General features: G+C 40.8%; 1 protein-coding gene across 3 annotated transcripts in view; it reads left to right on the top strand.

Moving 5' to 3' along the window:
* ARMH3 (armadillo-like helical domain containing 3) overlaps positions 1–14,744 on the top strand; it is a 211,591-nt gene that overhangs the window by 96,715 nt on the left and 100,132 nt on the right. For all 3 annotated transcript variants that reach the window (XM_027852015.1, XM_027852011.1, XM_027852014.1), the window contains exons 21-23: positions 6,744–6,826; positions 8,121–8,247; positions 13,195–13,270. In XM_027852015.1, coding sequence (XP_027707816.1) covers positions 6,744–6,826; positions 8,121–8,247; positions 13,195–13,270 — 286 coding nt within the window. The remainder of the gene's footprint in view (positions 1–6,743; positions 6,827–8,120; positions 8,248–13,194; positions 13,271–14,744) is intronic.

The following is a 14,744-nucleotide window of genomic DNA, read 5'->3' on the forward strand; positions in this document are numbered from 1 at the left end:
AGGGTTTTTTCCCACTGTTTCTTCATCTTCCCAGCCAGTTACTTGAGTTTTAGACTTTTTGTTAAGGTAAGGCTCTGCTTCCAATGTGGAGGGTGTACTGTCCCAAGCTTCAGGGGTTTTGTGCAGCTGTTATCAGACATACTTCTAGGGACCTGTAAATTTTTAGTTCTTCTAAGGTAGTATGATCAAAGGCGAGGTGTTTACTCCTTTCCTGGCCTGTGCTTTGGTCTATGAGTGACCACAAGCACTCTTCTCTGCCTTGGAACTGTGAGGAGGATTCCCTGTCCACCGCCACCACAAGCTCCACACCGCCAGTGCTCCTCCTCACCCCAGAATCCACCACCCAGGACTGTGAGCCAGATCCAAGCACAGGCAGAGCAAGAGAATCCTGCCTCAGCACCAGCATAGAGTTGCAATCCCCTTCTGATCAGCCACTCCATTCCCCCTCGGTCTGTGGGTAGAGAGCTCCAAAAGTAGCTGCCGCCCTAGGGTTACACTGGGACTGAGGGCAGACCACATTCCTTTCTCACCCACATCCGATAAACCTTTCCTACTGACCTTCTAACTTGTCTTTGGCATTTGTGGATTGAGAAGTCTGGAAACCACCACAGCTCCCTTTGATTCAATCCCCTGAGGCCTGCTCCAGGTTTTCTGAGGCCTAGTCTTTGCCTGTGTGGCCCACACTGAACTACGTTCCTCTGCCAGCCCGGTGCAACAGACCTTTCTAATCAACCATCCAGGTTGTCTTGGGCTGGAAATTTGTTTCACTCTGTCTTTTTATCAGTTCTGCTGCTCTAGAATTTGTTTAGAGCTGTTTTTTATAGGTATTTGGAAGGGTTTGGGGGTAAAGCCCACGCGAGTCACGCTTTTACTCCGCCATCTTGGCTCTGCCCCCAGTAAGCTGCATCATTAAAGGATATTTAATCACTCATGTTCCCATGGATAGATTTGTAGCTCCAGGCAAGAGATAACTAAGATTAGAGTTAGACAACTAGTGTAAAGTGGCCAGATGAAAATAATTTTTGCTGAGAAAACAGAGAACAAAAGGCAACTTTATGAATTGGAATTCCTAACTTGGAATTGAACTATCTATTCCTTGATCTAAAGGTGGTAGAGTCACAGAAACATTTTTTGGTTTTATTCTTTTTAGGGCTCAACTACTTTGGTATTTCCACCCTAATTCTCTGTCAAGATTGGGAATTGAAGAATCAATGAAGAGTGAGTCATCCTTCATGCATTCATTCATGTGAATGAATATGGCCATCCCTATATCTGGAACCTACTTCCTCCTTATCTCTTCTTGTTGAAATCTTTAAGACCTAATTCAGGTCCCATTGCCTCCATAAAGCTTCTAATATTCCTCAGTGGGAATTGTTCTTTCTGTCCTCATAGTTTAAAAAATGTTTTAGTATTATTATTATTATGGACTTGTAAAACATCAACAGTCATGAAACATTTCAAACTACACATGAAAACTCCCATCATGTAGATTGGTTTTAAAAAAAATAAATGTTTCAAATTTAACATGGTAGTCCCAACAGTATCTTGCTTATCTATATCATCTTCTGAATTTTCTTCTATTTCTTTTTATTTTCAAGGATTTACTAATATTCTTTTATTTTTTTATCAGTCAATAAACATTTTCCCTTGTTTTTTAAGTAACAGTGAAAATTTCCCCAAATTCCTCCTAATTCTCTACAAATGGTCTCCCATGCCCCTCATTCCATCCAAATATCAGTTGGGTCTGAAGACATGTGTCTCATTCTGCACTGGAGGTGCAGATATTTCTGCCAAGAGTCAGGAAACATAATTCATTACCAGTCTTTTGAAGTCTTCATTGGTTATTGCATGTATCAAAGTTGTTAAGTATTTCACAGTTTTTTTTTTCTTTTGCCATGTTGTATTCATTGTATAAATTATTCGACTGGTTCTGTTAACTTCATTCTTCATCAGTTCCTACACATCCTTCCAGGTTTCCCTGAAATCTGTTCCAGTTGTCATTTCTTATGGCACAATAATATTCCTTTACATTTATATAACATGATTTATTCAGCCATTTTCTTATTGTAGGTCTTTGTTACAGTAGTAGGTACTTTTGTACATATGAGTCCTTTCCCTTTCTTTGATCTCTTTCAGGTTCTTACAAGCCTAATGATGGTATCACTGAGTCATAGGATATGCACGGTTTAATGACTTTTTGGGTATAGCACCAAATTGCTTTCCAGAATGATGGGACTACTTTATCAACAATGCATTAGTGTGCCTGTCTTCCCATAGCCCCTCCAACAATTGTCATTTTTATTTCTTGTTCTTTTTTTTTGCTAATCTATGATGGGTGTGAGGTTGAACTTCAGAGTTATTTTGATTTATGTGTGTCTTATTAATAATTTGGAACATTTTTATATGGTTGTTGATTGCTTACCTTTCTTTTTTTCTTTTTTCTTTTTTTGCAAGACAATTGAGGTTAAATGACTTGTCCAGGGTCACACAGCTAGTAAGTGTCAAGTGTTTGGTCTGAGGCCAGATTTGAACTCAGGTCCTCCTGACTTCAGGGCTGGTGCTCTATCTATTGCGCCACCTGGCTGTCCCTACTTACCTTTCTTTCTTTCTTTCTTTCTTTCTTTCTTTCTTTTTTTTTAATTTTAGGCAATGGGGTTAAGAGACTTGCCCAGGGTTACACAGCTAGTAAGTGTTATGTGTCTGAGGCCGGATTTGAACTCAGGTCCTCCTGAATCCAAGACTGGTGCTCTATCCACTGCACCACCTAGCTGCCCCTACCTTTCTTATTTTGAGAACTGACTTCATATCCTTTGACCTTCTTATCCTTTGACTTCATGTCAATCAGAAAAACGGCTTACTTTCTTATATACTTACTTATACCAGTTCTCTCTGTATATTAGATTTTTGTTGTTGTTTTTCAGTTGTGTCTGACTGTCCATGACCATTTGGAATTTTTTTGGCAGAGATGCTAGAGTGGTTTGCCATTTCTTTCTCCAGCTTATTTTACAGATGAAGAACTGAGGCAAACAGGGTTAAGTGACTTGCCCAGGGTCACACAGTAAGTGTCTGAAGCCAGATTTGATCTCAGAAAGATGAATCTTTCTGACTCCAGGTCCAGCACTCTATCTACTGTGCCACATAGCTGCCCACATATTGAATATAAGATCTTTATGAGAGATATGTTCTTCAAAGATTAATGGTTTCCCTTCTACTTCGGATTACATTGATTTTGTGTGAAAGCTTTACAATTTTATGTAATCAAAACTGTCTGTTTTATCACCTGTGATCCTTTCTATCTCATATTTGTTCAAGAATTTTTTATTCATATTTGAGAAAGGTATCTTTTCCCTTGCTTTTTTAATTTGTTTATGATGTAACCTTTTATACCTAGGTTTACTATACATTTGGAACTTATTGTGTGGTATATTACATGAGAAATTGATCTAAACTAAATTTCAGCCAATCTTCTTTCCAACTTTCCCAGCACTTTTGGTTCAATAATGAGTCTTTTTACAACAATTGGAATCCTTGAATTTATCAAACATTGTTTTGCTATGTTGGATTGCTTCTGCATTTTAGGAAACTAACTTGTACTATTGGTCAACCAGAATCAAATAGGTTTTTTTGTTTTGTTTTGTTTTGTTTTGTTTTTTGCTTTTTGGTGGGGCAATCGGGGTTAAGTGACTTGCCCAGATCACACAGCTAGTAAGTTGGATTTCAACTCAGGTCCTCCTTACTCTAAGGGCAGAGCTCTATCCACTGTACACCTAGCTGTCCCCAGAATCAAATAGTTTTAATGGATCCTGCTTTGTAGTATAGTTTGAGATCTAGTACTGCTAGGACCTCTGTTATCATATTTCTTATTCCCTTTTTATCTGGACTCCATCACATTGGCTTTAGATTATGCTGTTTTGCTTTTGTGTCTTATCACTTGTATTTTTTCAACCTTTACATCTCCAGGTCTTTGAATATAGTAGGTACTTAAGTGTCTATTGAAATGAATAGTGATGCTCCAGGTTGCTGAACTGCTGTTCAGTTTTTGGAGTCATCGAAGGAGGAAGGGGTGAGATAATTAGGGCATGAAGAAGGAGGATGTGTGCTTCCAGTAGCAGCTGTTCAGGGATTTGCTTTGCTGTGTTTTAGCATCTTAGAGGGTTCTTGGATCTGTATGAAGGGAGGAAGGGAATAACCATTTATATAGCTCCTACTCTGTGGCAGTCACTGTACTGAGTACTTTACAAATATTGTCTCTTTGTCTTTTTGTGGGTTCTGCTGCTCTAGAATTTGTTTTGAGCCATTTTTTATAGGTATTTGGAGAGGTTTGGGGGAGAGCTTAAGCAAGTCACTGCTTTTACTCCGCCATCTTGGCTCTGCCCCTCAACAAATATTGTCTCATTTGATCCTCATGATAATCTTAGGAGGTGGTTGCTATTATTAACTGGATTACACAATTGAGGAAATTGCCCAGGGTCATGCAGCAAGTAAGTGTCTGAGGTTGGATTTGAATTCAGATCTTCATGAGTCCAGGCCCAGTGCTTTATCTACCACACCACCTAGCTGCCTCAAAACAATATTGAGACAATATTGGCTCAGGTTCTGCCTGAATGACCTTAGGGCTCCTATAAGCACACTGCCCCTGGCTCTGCTTCTCCAGCCTTTCAGAATTCCACTTTTTTTTTTTTGTTGGAAGCTGTTTGGTTCCCTTGGTGTTTGTGGCAGCCCAGAATTGTGCCAGCATTGCTCCCTCCCTCCTTCCTTCCCTATGCACCACTTTGTCATCACAGACTGTGAAATCCCAGAGAACATGAGTAGCTTCGCTCCAACTTAATAGCAATAAATCATTCCCCTTGCCTCTTCCTCCTCCCCCTCCCTCTTTCATTTTCTTCATGTTTTCAGGGCCTCAGTTACCATATTGCCACTGTTGAGCCTGCACCCCTGCACTGTGTGTACCTAGAATGAAGAGCCCCTGTTGAATGGTTGTGTGGGAAACTTGTGTATTCATCTATTGCATTCTGTGGCATTCCTGTATACACTGATCACCCCCTCTTTTCTGTTTCCCCTTGTGAGTTCCCTGAGTCCACATACCAGGTGGCTTGTTAGTCATTGGCAAGGTTTGTGTTGAGCTTAGGGTCAGAAAGGAAGCTCCTTAACAACCCTGGTTAGAAGGTACTTGAAGGAAGAAGGTTTGGAGCTGGGTTTTAATGAGATATTTCCCTTTCCCCGCCCCCACCATCCCTCCACTTGCCCCTGGCAGCAGTTTCCTAGTGATCCTAGGCATGTTTCCATGGTGGATTTTCTGTCAACCACTTTCTTTTAACAACTGATTCAATGTAATGAGCTAGCAGCTCAAAGAATACTTTCTGGTCATAGGGGCCTAGAGGGCATTTGGATGTTGAGAGTCCAGGTGGGTAGACTCAGGAGAGGGTCCAGTTGCCTCCTTCAGCCTTTTAACCTTCTGTTTTATAAGGAGGTGGCACAAGCAACAGAAACCGTATGAGCATAGCTGGTCTCCTATGGTCTTCTCTCTTCCCATTCCATAACTACATTTGGGCTTAGTCAAAATAGTAGGGACCAGGTGTCCAGGAGGCTTACACCTACTCATCACTGTATTGCCTTGCTATTCCATGTTGAAGCCCACACTTCATTTTCCCAAAGCTTTCTAGTCAAGAGTAGGGCAGATGTGGTATACCTCCTAGCAAATGGCCCAGCAGCTGAGTTTTGCAGGAAAGAGAGGGTGAGCCTGTTACCTTCCCAGGAAGAGTGAGAAAGGAAAGGGAGGAGACATTGTGAGATGAGAAGACAAAAGAGTGAGGCTTACGGTTGCCTGTATGTGGCCAGTAAAACTGTATCTACTGAATCCCTCCTCTGTAGCTTGCCTTCAAATGTAGGAGTAGGGTGCAGGGGAACTATTCCAGAAGGGCACAGAGCAGATTTCTTTTCAGAGACAGATGTCCTGGGTGAGAAAGGACAAGACAGCTATTGAGGACTTCTTTTATGCTTAAGATTTATTTGCCAAAATGCCTTTAAAGCTGCCCTTAGAGTCTAGGGATGTAGCATTCAATTTCTTTACTGAGATTGCTTGGATTTAGCAATCTCTTCCTCTGTTTGCTTGGTAGAGAGAAGGCCTTTTCTGTAAACATGGCTACTGTCAGGAGGGATATCATGGTAATGTTTGAAATGTAATCTAGATAAAATTTATCTTTCATTGTACCATTCCTCTTTCTCTCAGCTGCTGATTACCCTGTTCCTAGAATAGCTGGTGGCCAGTAAAATCTGTATAAGTTGTTCTTATAAGTAGTGACGTTGGAAACAGAGAACATGGCTAAATCTTGAAGTAGCTTGAGATGCTGGCAGGCAGAAAAAAGAAACCCACCTCATTTTGACTTGTAAATTGAGCAAATTTGATGGGGAAATCACCAAGTGGGAGTAAATTTGGAACACCAAGATGTCAATTTTGTAGTCAATTATCTAAGCCTAATTGCTGTTTAAGAAGCAGCAAAAAGAAGTAGATTTTTTAAAAGAATCTTCTATGGCAACTCAGAAGACATATGCTAGGGAGGGTCAATGATTTCTGCGAAGTGTCTTATCTGCTGCCTGCCTTAGAGTCCTTGGCAGCAGGAACAGTCATTAGGGCTCAGCTTATTCCCGTTATCTGGAATTTTGCAGCTGGTCTGCTTTCACTTAATTTCATTGGTTGTATATAAGCAGCTTGTTCACAAGGTTTTCTGTTTTCATTCCTTTAGCTTTGATCAACTTGCTGAAGTTCCTTATGTCCAATGAAACTGTGCTCTTGGCTAAACACAACATTTTCACATTGGCTCTTATGGTGAGTAGTGAGAAAACCTATCTGTTCTCTTCTGTATCCTCTTTCATTCCAGCTTTCTTCCTCAACCAGATAGGACATGGTTTGGATTAGTCACCAGAATTCTGGGAACTAAGACATTAGGTATCTCAACTTTTTGCTTTTCTGTTAGATGGTCTCCTGGTCCCTATGAGAATTCTATTCCCTTCCTTCCACCCTTTCCCATCCCTCTTTCCTTCCTTCCCAAAATCCAGGGCTCTAGTTTCTCCTCATGAATATTTTGTTATAGGAAAGAGTGATAAGCACGTCCTAGCATGCATAACTAGTATGTCCTCAACTAACTAGGGAGAGATTTTGTGTTACAGCTATCAGTGATAAAGCGTTTATTCAGCAGACTAACCAATAAGGATAGTCCTGTGATGTCTGCTCCTATTTGTGACTACCTGGCATTTTTATAGTACTCTCTGGAGCCATTTCTCTCTGACGAGTTAGAGGTGAAGCTCTCAAGTAATACTGTTCCCTCTAATGAACTTCCCAGGTTAGTATCCTCCCAAGGGTTCATGGCCTGATACCTGTGCCTGGGACTGTTGATTATTTTCTTCCTTTTTCTTCCCAATATATTATTTATTTATTTTTTACATTTGTTAAAAAATTTTTTTGAGTTCAAATTCACTTCCTCCATTGTACCCCTTCCTTCACCCACTGAGAAGATCAGCAATGTGATATCAGTTATACATGTGAAATCATGCAAAGCATATTTCCATATTAGCCATGTTGCAAAAAAAAAAAAAGGTAAGAAAATTATACTTCAGTTTTCACTCAAAGTTCATCAGTTCTCTCTGGAGGTAGATAGCATTTTTTCGTCATGAATCCTCTGGAATTGTCTCGGATCATCGTATTGATCAGAGTCTTTCACATTTGATCATCATTATAATATTACTGTTACTATGTGTAATGATCTCCTGGTTCTGTTCAATTCACTTTGCATCAGTTCATATAGGTCTTCCCATGTTTTTCTAAAACCTTTCCCCTGGTCATTTCTTATGGCACAATAGTATTCCTTCACAATCATATGCCACAACTTGTTCAGCCATTCCCCACTTGATGGGCATCCCCTAAATTTCCAATTCTTTGTCACCACAAAAAGAGCTACTATGAATATTTTTGTATATATGGTTCCTTTTCCTTTTTCTTTGATCTCTTTGGGATACAGACCTAGTAGAGGTATTGCTAGGTCAAAGGGTATGTACAGTGTAATAGTCCTTAGGGCATAGTCCTAAATTGTTCTCCAGAATGGTTGGTGTTGATTCTCTTCTAGGTTGTGAACTTATTTAATATGTTTATCACTTATGGAGACACATTCCTGCCCACCCCCAGCAGCTATGATGAGCTGTACTACGAGATTATTCGGATGCACCAGAGCTTCGACAATCTTTATTCAATGGGTGAGCTGCCTTTCCTTTCTTCTCACCCTCATATCCTTCATTACCCTCTTCTTCACCAGAATCTGCCCTGTTGTCATATAGGAGGGACTGAATATAATAGAAACCTCTCCTGTTGTCTGTTCCCTGGCCTGGAGGCTTCAGAGTCCCCTCGCTTGTTCCCTGTGGTAAGCAGAGAAGGCTTTAAAATGATCTTTTCTGCCTTCAGTTACTCATTTTTCATGTCACTGGAACTTCCCTAAGGCCCTCACATCCTTTTCTTTGAGAGTGTGAGAGAAACTAGAGAGGACCATGAATTTAGAGACCTGATTTAGTGAACACCTGGAGATAGCCTTGTGCTCTAGAAGGAGCATGGGAGTGGAAGTGAGGAGACTTTAATTCTAGCTCCAGCTTTGCAGCTAGTTTGCTGTGTGACCCTGGACAAGTCATTCCCTCTCTGGGCTTCAGTTTCCTTCTTTATAAAATGGAAGATTTATATGAGATGATCTTTAAGGCCTTTTCCAGCTCTGACATTCTGTGATTCTTTGGAGGCAAGATGAGACGTAGAAATTAATGGTGTGGAGCAGAGGTACTTTCAATTCCAAAATGATTGTATTATAAGGAGCATTATGTAGTCTTAGTAATTATGACAAAATATTGGATTCCAGAGAGGATTGTGTCATCCTAGTAATTATTTGAATTAATTTGCAAGGACAGAAAGAGTCTAGAGCATTTTTACTTACAAATTTATTACAGACCCGTTCATTACTAAATTTACCTTAAAACCAAAAGGATTGAAAGTTGTTTCTGAATGAAGGTTATATTTCCAGTGGGAGTTAGACTGTGGTTTGGGTGAAGAACCTGATGATCAGGTTAAATGTTAGTTTGCATTCTGCAGAGGCCCAGACCTTGGGCCTTACAAAGAGAAGCAAGGAGCCAAGTCTCAGAGCCTGACATGGAAAGCCTCTCTCTTCCCTCCTCTGATGAGACTTCATGTGGAAAACCTACCTTCTGTCTAGGATTCCTGTACGTGGGAAAAAGTATAGAGGGAAACTGGAGCAGATCCCAGGAGAATGAGGAGGAGAGACTAATAGAAGGATTGACTTGTGAGAAAAGCTTTTAAAGGAACTACACTGGCAAAATAGTGCTTAAAGAGTGGGGACAGAGAATGAGAATTGATGTTCATGTTACAGTGTAATCTTCCAGAGCTATAGTGATTGTTTTACCCTTTGTATTTATAGTCTCAGTACTTAGTATAGTACCTGGCACAAAGTAAAAATTTAATAGATGTTTGTTTTGCGTTGATGGGCATTGTACTAGGTTAGGGACATAATTCAGATGGCAGGAAGAAACTGGAGAGCAACAAGAATGGTGGGCAACCTAAAACCTATTGGGAGGTGGAGGGGAAAGAACTTAGGTTCAAGATCTTCCCTGTAGGATGGAATCAAACACTGAACTAAGAGCATTAGAAGGAATATTTACTCTTAGTAACAACTGAAATTCCACAAAATGCTGAGAAGAGGGGGCAGCTAGGTGGTGCAGTGGATAGAGCACCGACCTTGAAGTCAGGAGAACCTGAGTTCAAATCCAGCCTCATACACAACACTTACTAGCTGTGTGACCCCGGGTAAGTCACTTAACCCCAACTGCCTAAGCAAAAAAAAAAAAAAAAGATGCTGAGAAGAGACCATGTGGAGAATTATTAAGAGACTAGACTGTTATATGAGATGACACAGTTGTCCATCCAGTAGATTTCTCTTGTGACAGACACAGCTCTCTGACTAACAGATGTAATCAATATCTGCCCAGACTTCTGGTTCTTTCATGCTGTGATTATAAACCTTCATTTAGTTTGCATATACCTAGATTGGCCATGGTCTTTCATAAAGAAACAAAGCTTCAACAGGGCAGAGTTGTCCTGAGACTGCTTGACCTATAGAGGAATGCAGTTATTTTTCAACAAGCAGAGGAAAAGTGGGGGAAAGTCTTTGATAATAGTCTTGTCTGCCTACCCAACCAAGGTGTTCACCCAGCATCAGATAAGCTAAATGCTGTTGCTGCCTGCACAAAGGAGAAGACTCTCAGACCTGCCAAAAGAAAGAAATGGGTGGTGGGTATCCTGTGGTATCCTGATGAGTAAACTGGGGAAGAGAAGAATGCCACCAGAAAATACACTGTAGAAAGAAGGGCAAGATCTGAATGGCAGCAACACTCCGCTCTACAGAGGGTACCTGTGAAAGCACTGCTCTTCTTCTCCTTCGTTGTCTGACTAATTCCTTGGGGCATCTTCATTTATCCCTATATCTTAGGTTTTACATTGTGGTTGGGGTGACACCCTAGGAGTTGGGGGGGGAGAGACAGAGAGCATGATTAGCTCTAGGGATTACCTGGCTTCAAAGAAGACCTCTACTAAAAGGTAAGGTCACTCATCAAATGGTTTTTAGAGCTGTAGTAGCTGACCTGTATATTTCTAGTCATACTTCCATTGGAATTCACTTTGTTTAAAGCCCAGGAAAAGAACTTGAAAGCCAATGAGACCTTTCAGGTTCTTATTTGCAAGTGGGGCAAAGTTGACAAGAGGTTGCTGACAGCGGTAACAAATGGACAACATACAATTCCCCTCTGAAAGAATAATTGAGTGGGTGAACCAGTGTGTTTATCTATGCTACAACAATTGGGTTGGAATGAAGGCATTTGACCTGTTGAAATTTATCCCTTGAGTTATGTGAATAAATTTGCACTTTTGCTGGGTGAAGTGTTGCTGCCAATGTCCAGGCTTGGGGATGTAAATTGGAATGGTAGCAAGATTCTCTACATTAAATAAATTGGAAAAGCTACACTCTGGTAAAGGTGTATTAGCACTTTATCTTATCTTTCTTTTCACAAAATTGAATGAATTTTTGGAAGTGAGGCATTTCTGTAACTAGACATTTAGGAATCAAATGAGTTTTATTTTCCCAGATTAACCACTGGTTTCCTCTCTCCTCTGTACTTTCCTTCCTTCCAGATTTCTTCCACTCCTGCTGTACTAGTGCACTATCACTGGCAAAAACTTACTAGGTTTGTGGTGGCTGCCCATCAACTAAAGTTTTTTTTTTTTTGGGTGAGGCAACTGGGGTTAAGTGACTTGCCCAGAGTCACACAGCTAGTGAGTGTTACGTGTCTGAGGTCGGATTTGAACTCAGGTCCCTCTGACTCCAGGATCAGTACTCTACCCACTGTGCCACCTAGCTACCCCCCATAAACTAAGTTTGATCCTAACCCTAATTTTTTAAGTATCAGTGACAGCCATCAGAATTCTTGTGTTTTGGACCCACCTTTCTTTTTCTCTCTTTAGAAAGGACAGCGTCCTAGCACAGGTATCAAATGTTGACTCCTCTCTCCACATTCATTTATTTGAAGAATACTTCATGCTTGCAATATGGGTATGCTCTGTACTAGGCTGAGGGGATCCTATTTGTTTACAGAGAACTACAGGTGATGTTGACTATAAAGGAAGGGCTTTATGAATATGAAGCTGTCAGAGAAAATGCTGTGCTTGGTAGCGTTTTCAAGCTACCTCTTGTTGGGACTAGATGGATAGGGCAGGAATTTAGGTCTAATAAGGAAGGAAAGGAATTCTCATTACCCTGCTTTATAGATGGGTAGAGGGAACAATCTAAGAAGTTCATCTTAGGTTTCCAGTGAATGTCTAGGCCGGGGTGGGGAACTTGTGGCCTCAAGGCCACATGTGGCCCTCTAGGTCCTCAAGTGTGACCCTTTGACCAAATCCAAACTTCATAGAACAAATCCCCTTAATAAAAGGACTCAGTCAAAAGGCAGCACCCAAGGACCTAGAAGGCCACATGTGGTCCTCAAGGCCACAGGTTCCCCACTACTCTAAGCTAAGGAATAAGACCCAGTTGGGATGGGAAAAGAAGCTAGAAAACAACTTATACTTCTTTAGTGGATGTGTCATCTTCAGTTGCTGTGGGTATTCTGCACAACAGATTACAATCTATTTATGCCCCTTCAACCTATGCTATTGTCCATGATCTGGAGGTCTTCTTCTAGATCTTTACCATGTTATGGGTACTACTACAGTACTTGGGCCGCCTGTCTGTTATTCCTCACTGACCAACATCCTTTTCTGGTCATACCTGCCTGGATTATATCCCTTGTGCCAGTTCTCATAGATAGGTCATTATTGGAAATAGGGCGCAGCCAACTTAGACCAGGTATAGCCAGGTTACACCATTGCCATTTGGGAATTTTGACTCTTCAAAGGTTGTGGAGTTCTAAGATTTGCAACCATATTGCATCACTAGGAGAACATTGGTGTTAAAAAGCTGGGGTTTTGTGTTAGAGAGCAGCTTGGGAATCACCTAAAACCCTATATAATTTCCCAGGTGCAATTCAGCTTTTTCCTTTGCCCTCCTATTTAATTTTGTTCATTGTTCATCTGCAGTGCCTATCTTAGATAAATGTATTTGGTATGCCAACTCAATGGATGTCTTTCCAACTGTACACAGTCTGGACAATAAGCATTTTTCTTTCATTTCATTTTTTATTAATGGATTACTAGGAAAAATAATCGGGGAAATTTCAGACACCTCTGTTTATTCTTTCTGGCCAAAGAGGGCTTTGACAGAAATTTGTAGCAGTCTGGGAAGAAAAATAACTTTAAATGGCAGCTGTGGTGTGGGTACTGGCTTTACTACTGTAATTCCTCCTGTCTTGGCCAGAGACTAGTAATGGCTGCCTCAGAAGAGGCCAGGGATGCCAAAGAGAGGAAGAAGAAAAGAACCATTTTGAACTGGAGTGATTATATGTGATTCTATGCAACAGGACTGTAGGGCAGTATAAAAAGAAAGGCCTCTCCAAGAAAATGTTTTATTTGTAGATCTCAACTCAGGAAGCATTTTTAATCCCTCTTTTTGGTTTTTTTGATAGCTATGGGTTTGACAATTCTGTGTTCTCTCCTTCTTTTAGTCCTGAGGATTTCAACCAACACAGGCCAATGGAAAGAAGCAGCCAGCAAGGTGACCCATGCATTAGTCAATATCAGGTAAGAAATGTAAATGGGTTCTAGGACTCAGCCTGGGTCCCCCAAGGCTTATTTGTGTGCAGAACTGCTATTGTCTTAAGGCTGTTTTTCTGGGAGTGAAATAAATTGTCCTACTCAATCAGAAATAGTATTTCATGAGAATTTGTCATTGAAGTAGTTCAGAATACTGTTCTATTCATTTTCTTGCCATTGAGTAAGAGACAGTTGCAAGCACTTTTTTGATATCTTTGCTGCTGCACAGGACTTCTGTCGAAAGGCTGCTGAAAGCTATCCCCACCCACTTCCCTGCCCCTGAGTACCTTGTTATCCTTTGTGACTTCATCGGATGATTCAGGGACCCTGGAAGACAAGTTTTTGGCATTGTTATTTTTATTTGTGTTAAATAGAAGCAAATGGTACCTTTGGGGCCCAGTCATATCAATCTCCTAATGCAGCAGACAAGAAAAGGGCTGAAACATAGTTTCTCACAGAAATCTAAGGGAGTTCAGAAAAACCATCCAATGAAGGGGGTCTAAAAAATAACAGTCATGGCAGAATGAGATGTTTGCAAATGGAGAGGAGAGCACCATTTCAGGAAGACAGCTAGGCCAAAATCAAGAGTTTCCCTACAAGTCTCTCCCCTTTCCTACATGGCTCTTCAGTTCCCTGATAGTTATTAAATTATTCTTTCAAGCAATTGAAAAATTAAAGTTGAGAGAAAGATGCAAACCCAACAGATGGGTAATTTGATTTAGTTCCCTATGTAAGTTTGCCAGACACTCCATAATAATAATGTACATTTACAGTGTTTTTCATATTCTCGCCTGCCATAGAACTGGAGTGGGGTATTTGTATGGGTTTTTCTTTCTTTTTTTATAAAATGCCTCATTTACTACAGCTCTTGAACATCTTAGAGCAAATTCCAGGAGTGCAATATATGGAAGGGAGAAGAGGGAGTCAGGGGTAGGACAGAGGCTGAGATGTGCTAACAAGATTGCACTGAACGTTGGTCTGCCTTACCTGTCTCTAGGGGTGTTTTGCAGTGAGTACAGTTTTATAAATCTCACTAAATAAATGCATATCTGCACCTAGCAAATAAACCAGATACTATGGTGAAGCCATATGATAAATGTGATTTTTCTGTAAGAACCAGGAATTACAGATTTTCTTCTCCCAGACATCCCCTAGTGACCCAAGGACAGTATGACAAATGTGGGTGTTTGGTGGAAGCACCAAGCTGTGCACAAGAGCACAAAGGTGCACGTGGGTATAATTTATGTTGTGTTATTTATTCATGTCGTTATTTAGGCTTTCCTAGCCATTCCTTTCCATCTGGGGCCTGTTTCCTTGATCACATCCCCTTATGCTTTCTTCATATTCTGCTTTGCTGCTCTTCTTTCCTGTGGTTTCTGGGTTGGCTGTTGGCTTCTTCTTCCCAGGTATTCCTCATCTCTTCCTTTTCTGAATGTCCTGGAAAGGAATGTCTTGGAAAGGA

This window comes from Vombatus ursinus, unplaced genomic scaffold, assembly GCF_900497805.2.
Source record: "Vombatus ursinus unplaced genomic scaffold, bare-nosed wombat genome assembly UNPS02009205.1, whole genome shotgun sequence".
Classification (NCBI taxonomy): domain Eukaryota; kingdom Metazoa; phylum Chordata; class Mammalia; order Diprotodontia; family Vombatidae; genus Vombatus; species Vombatus ursinus.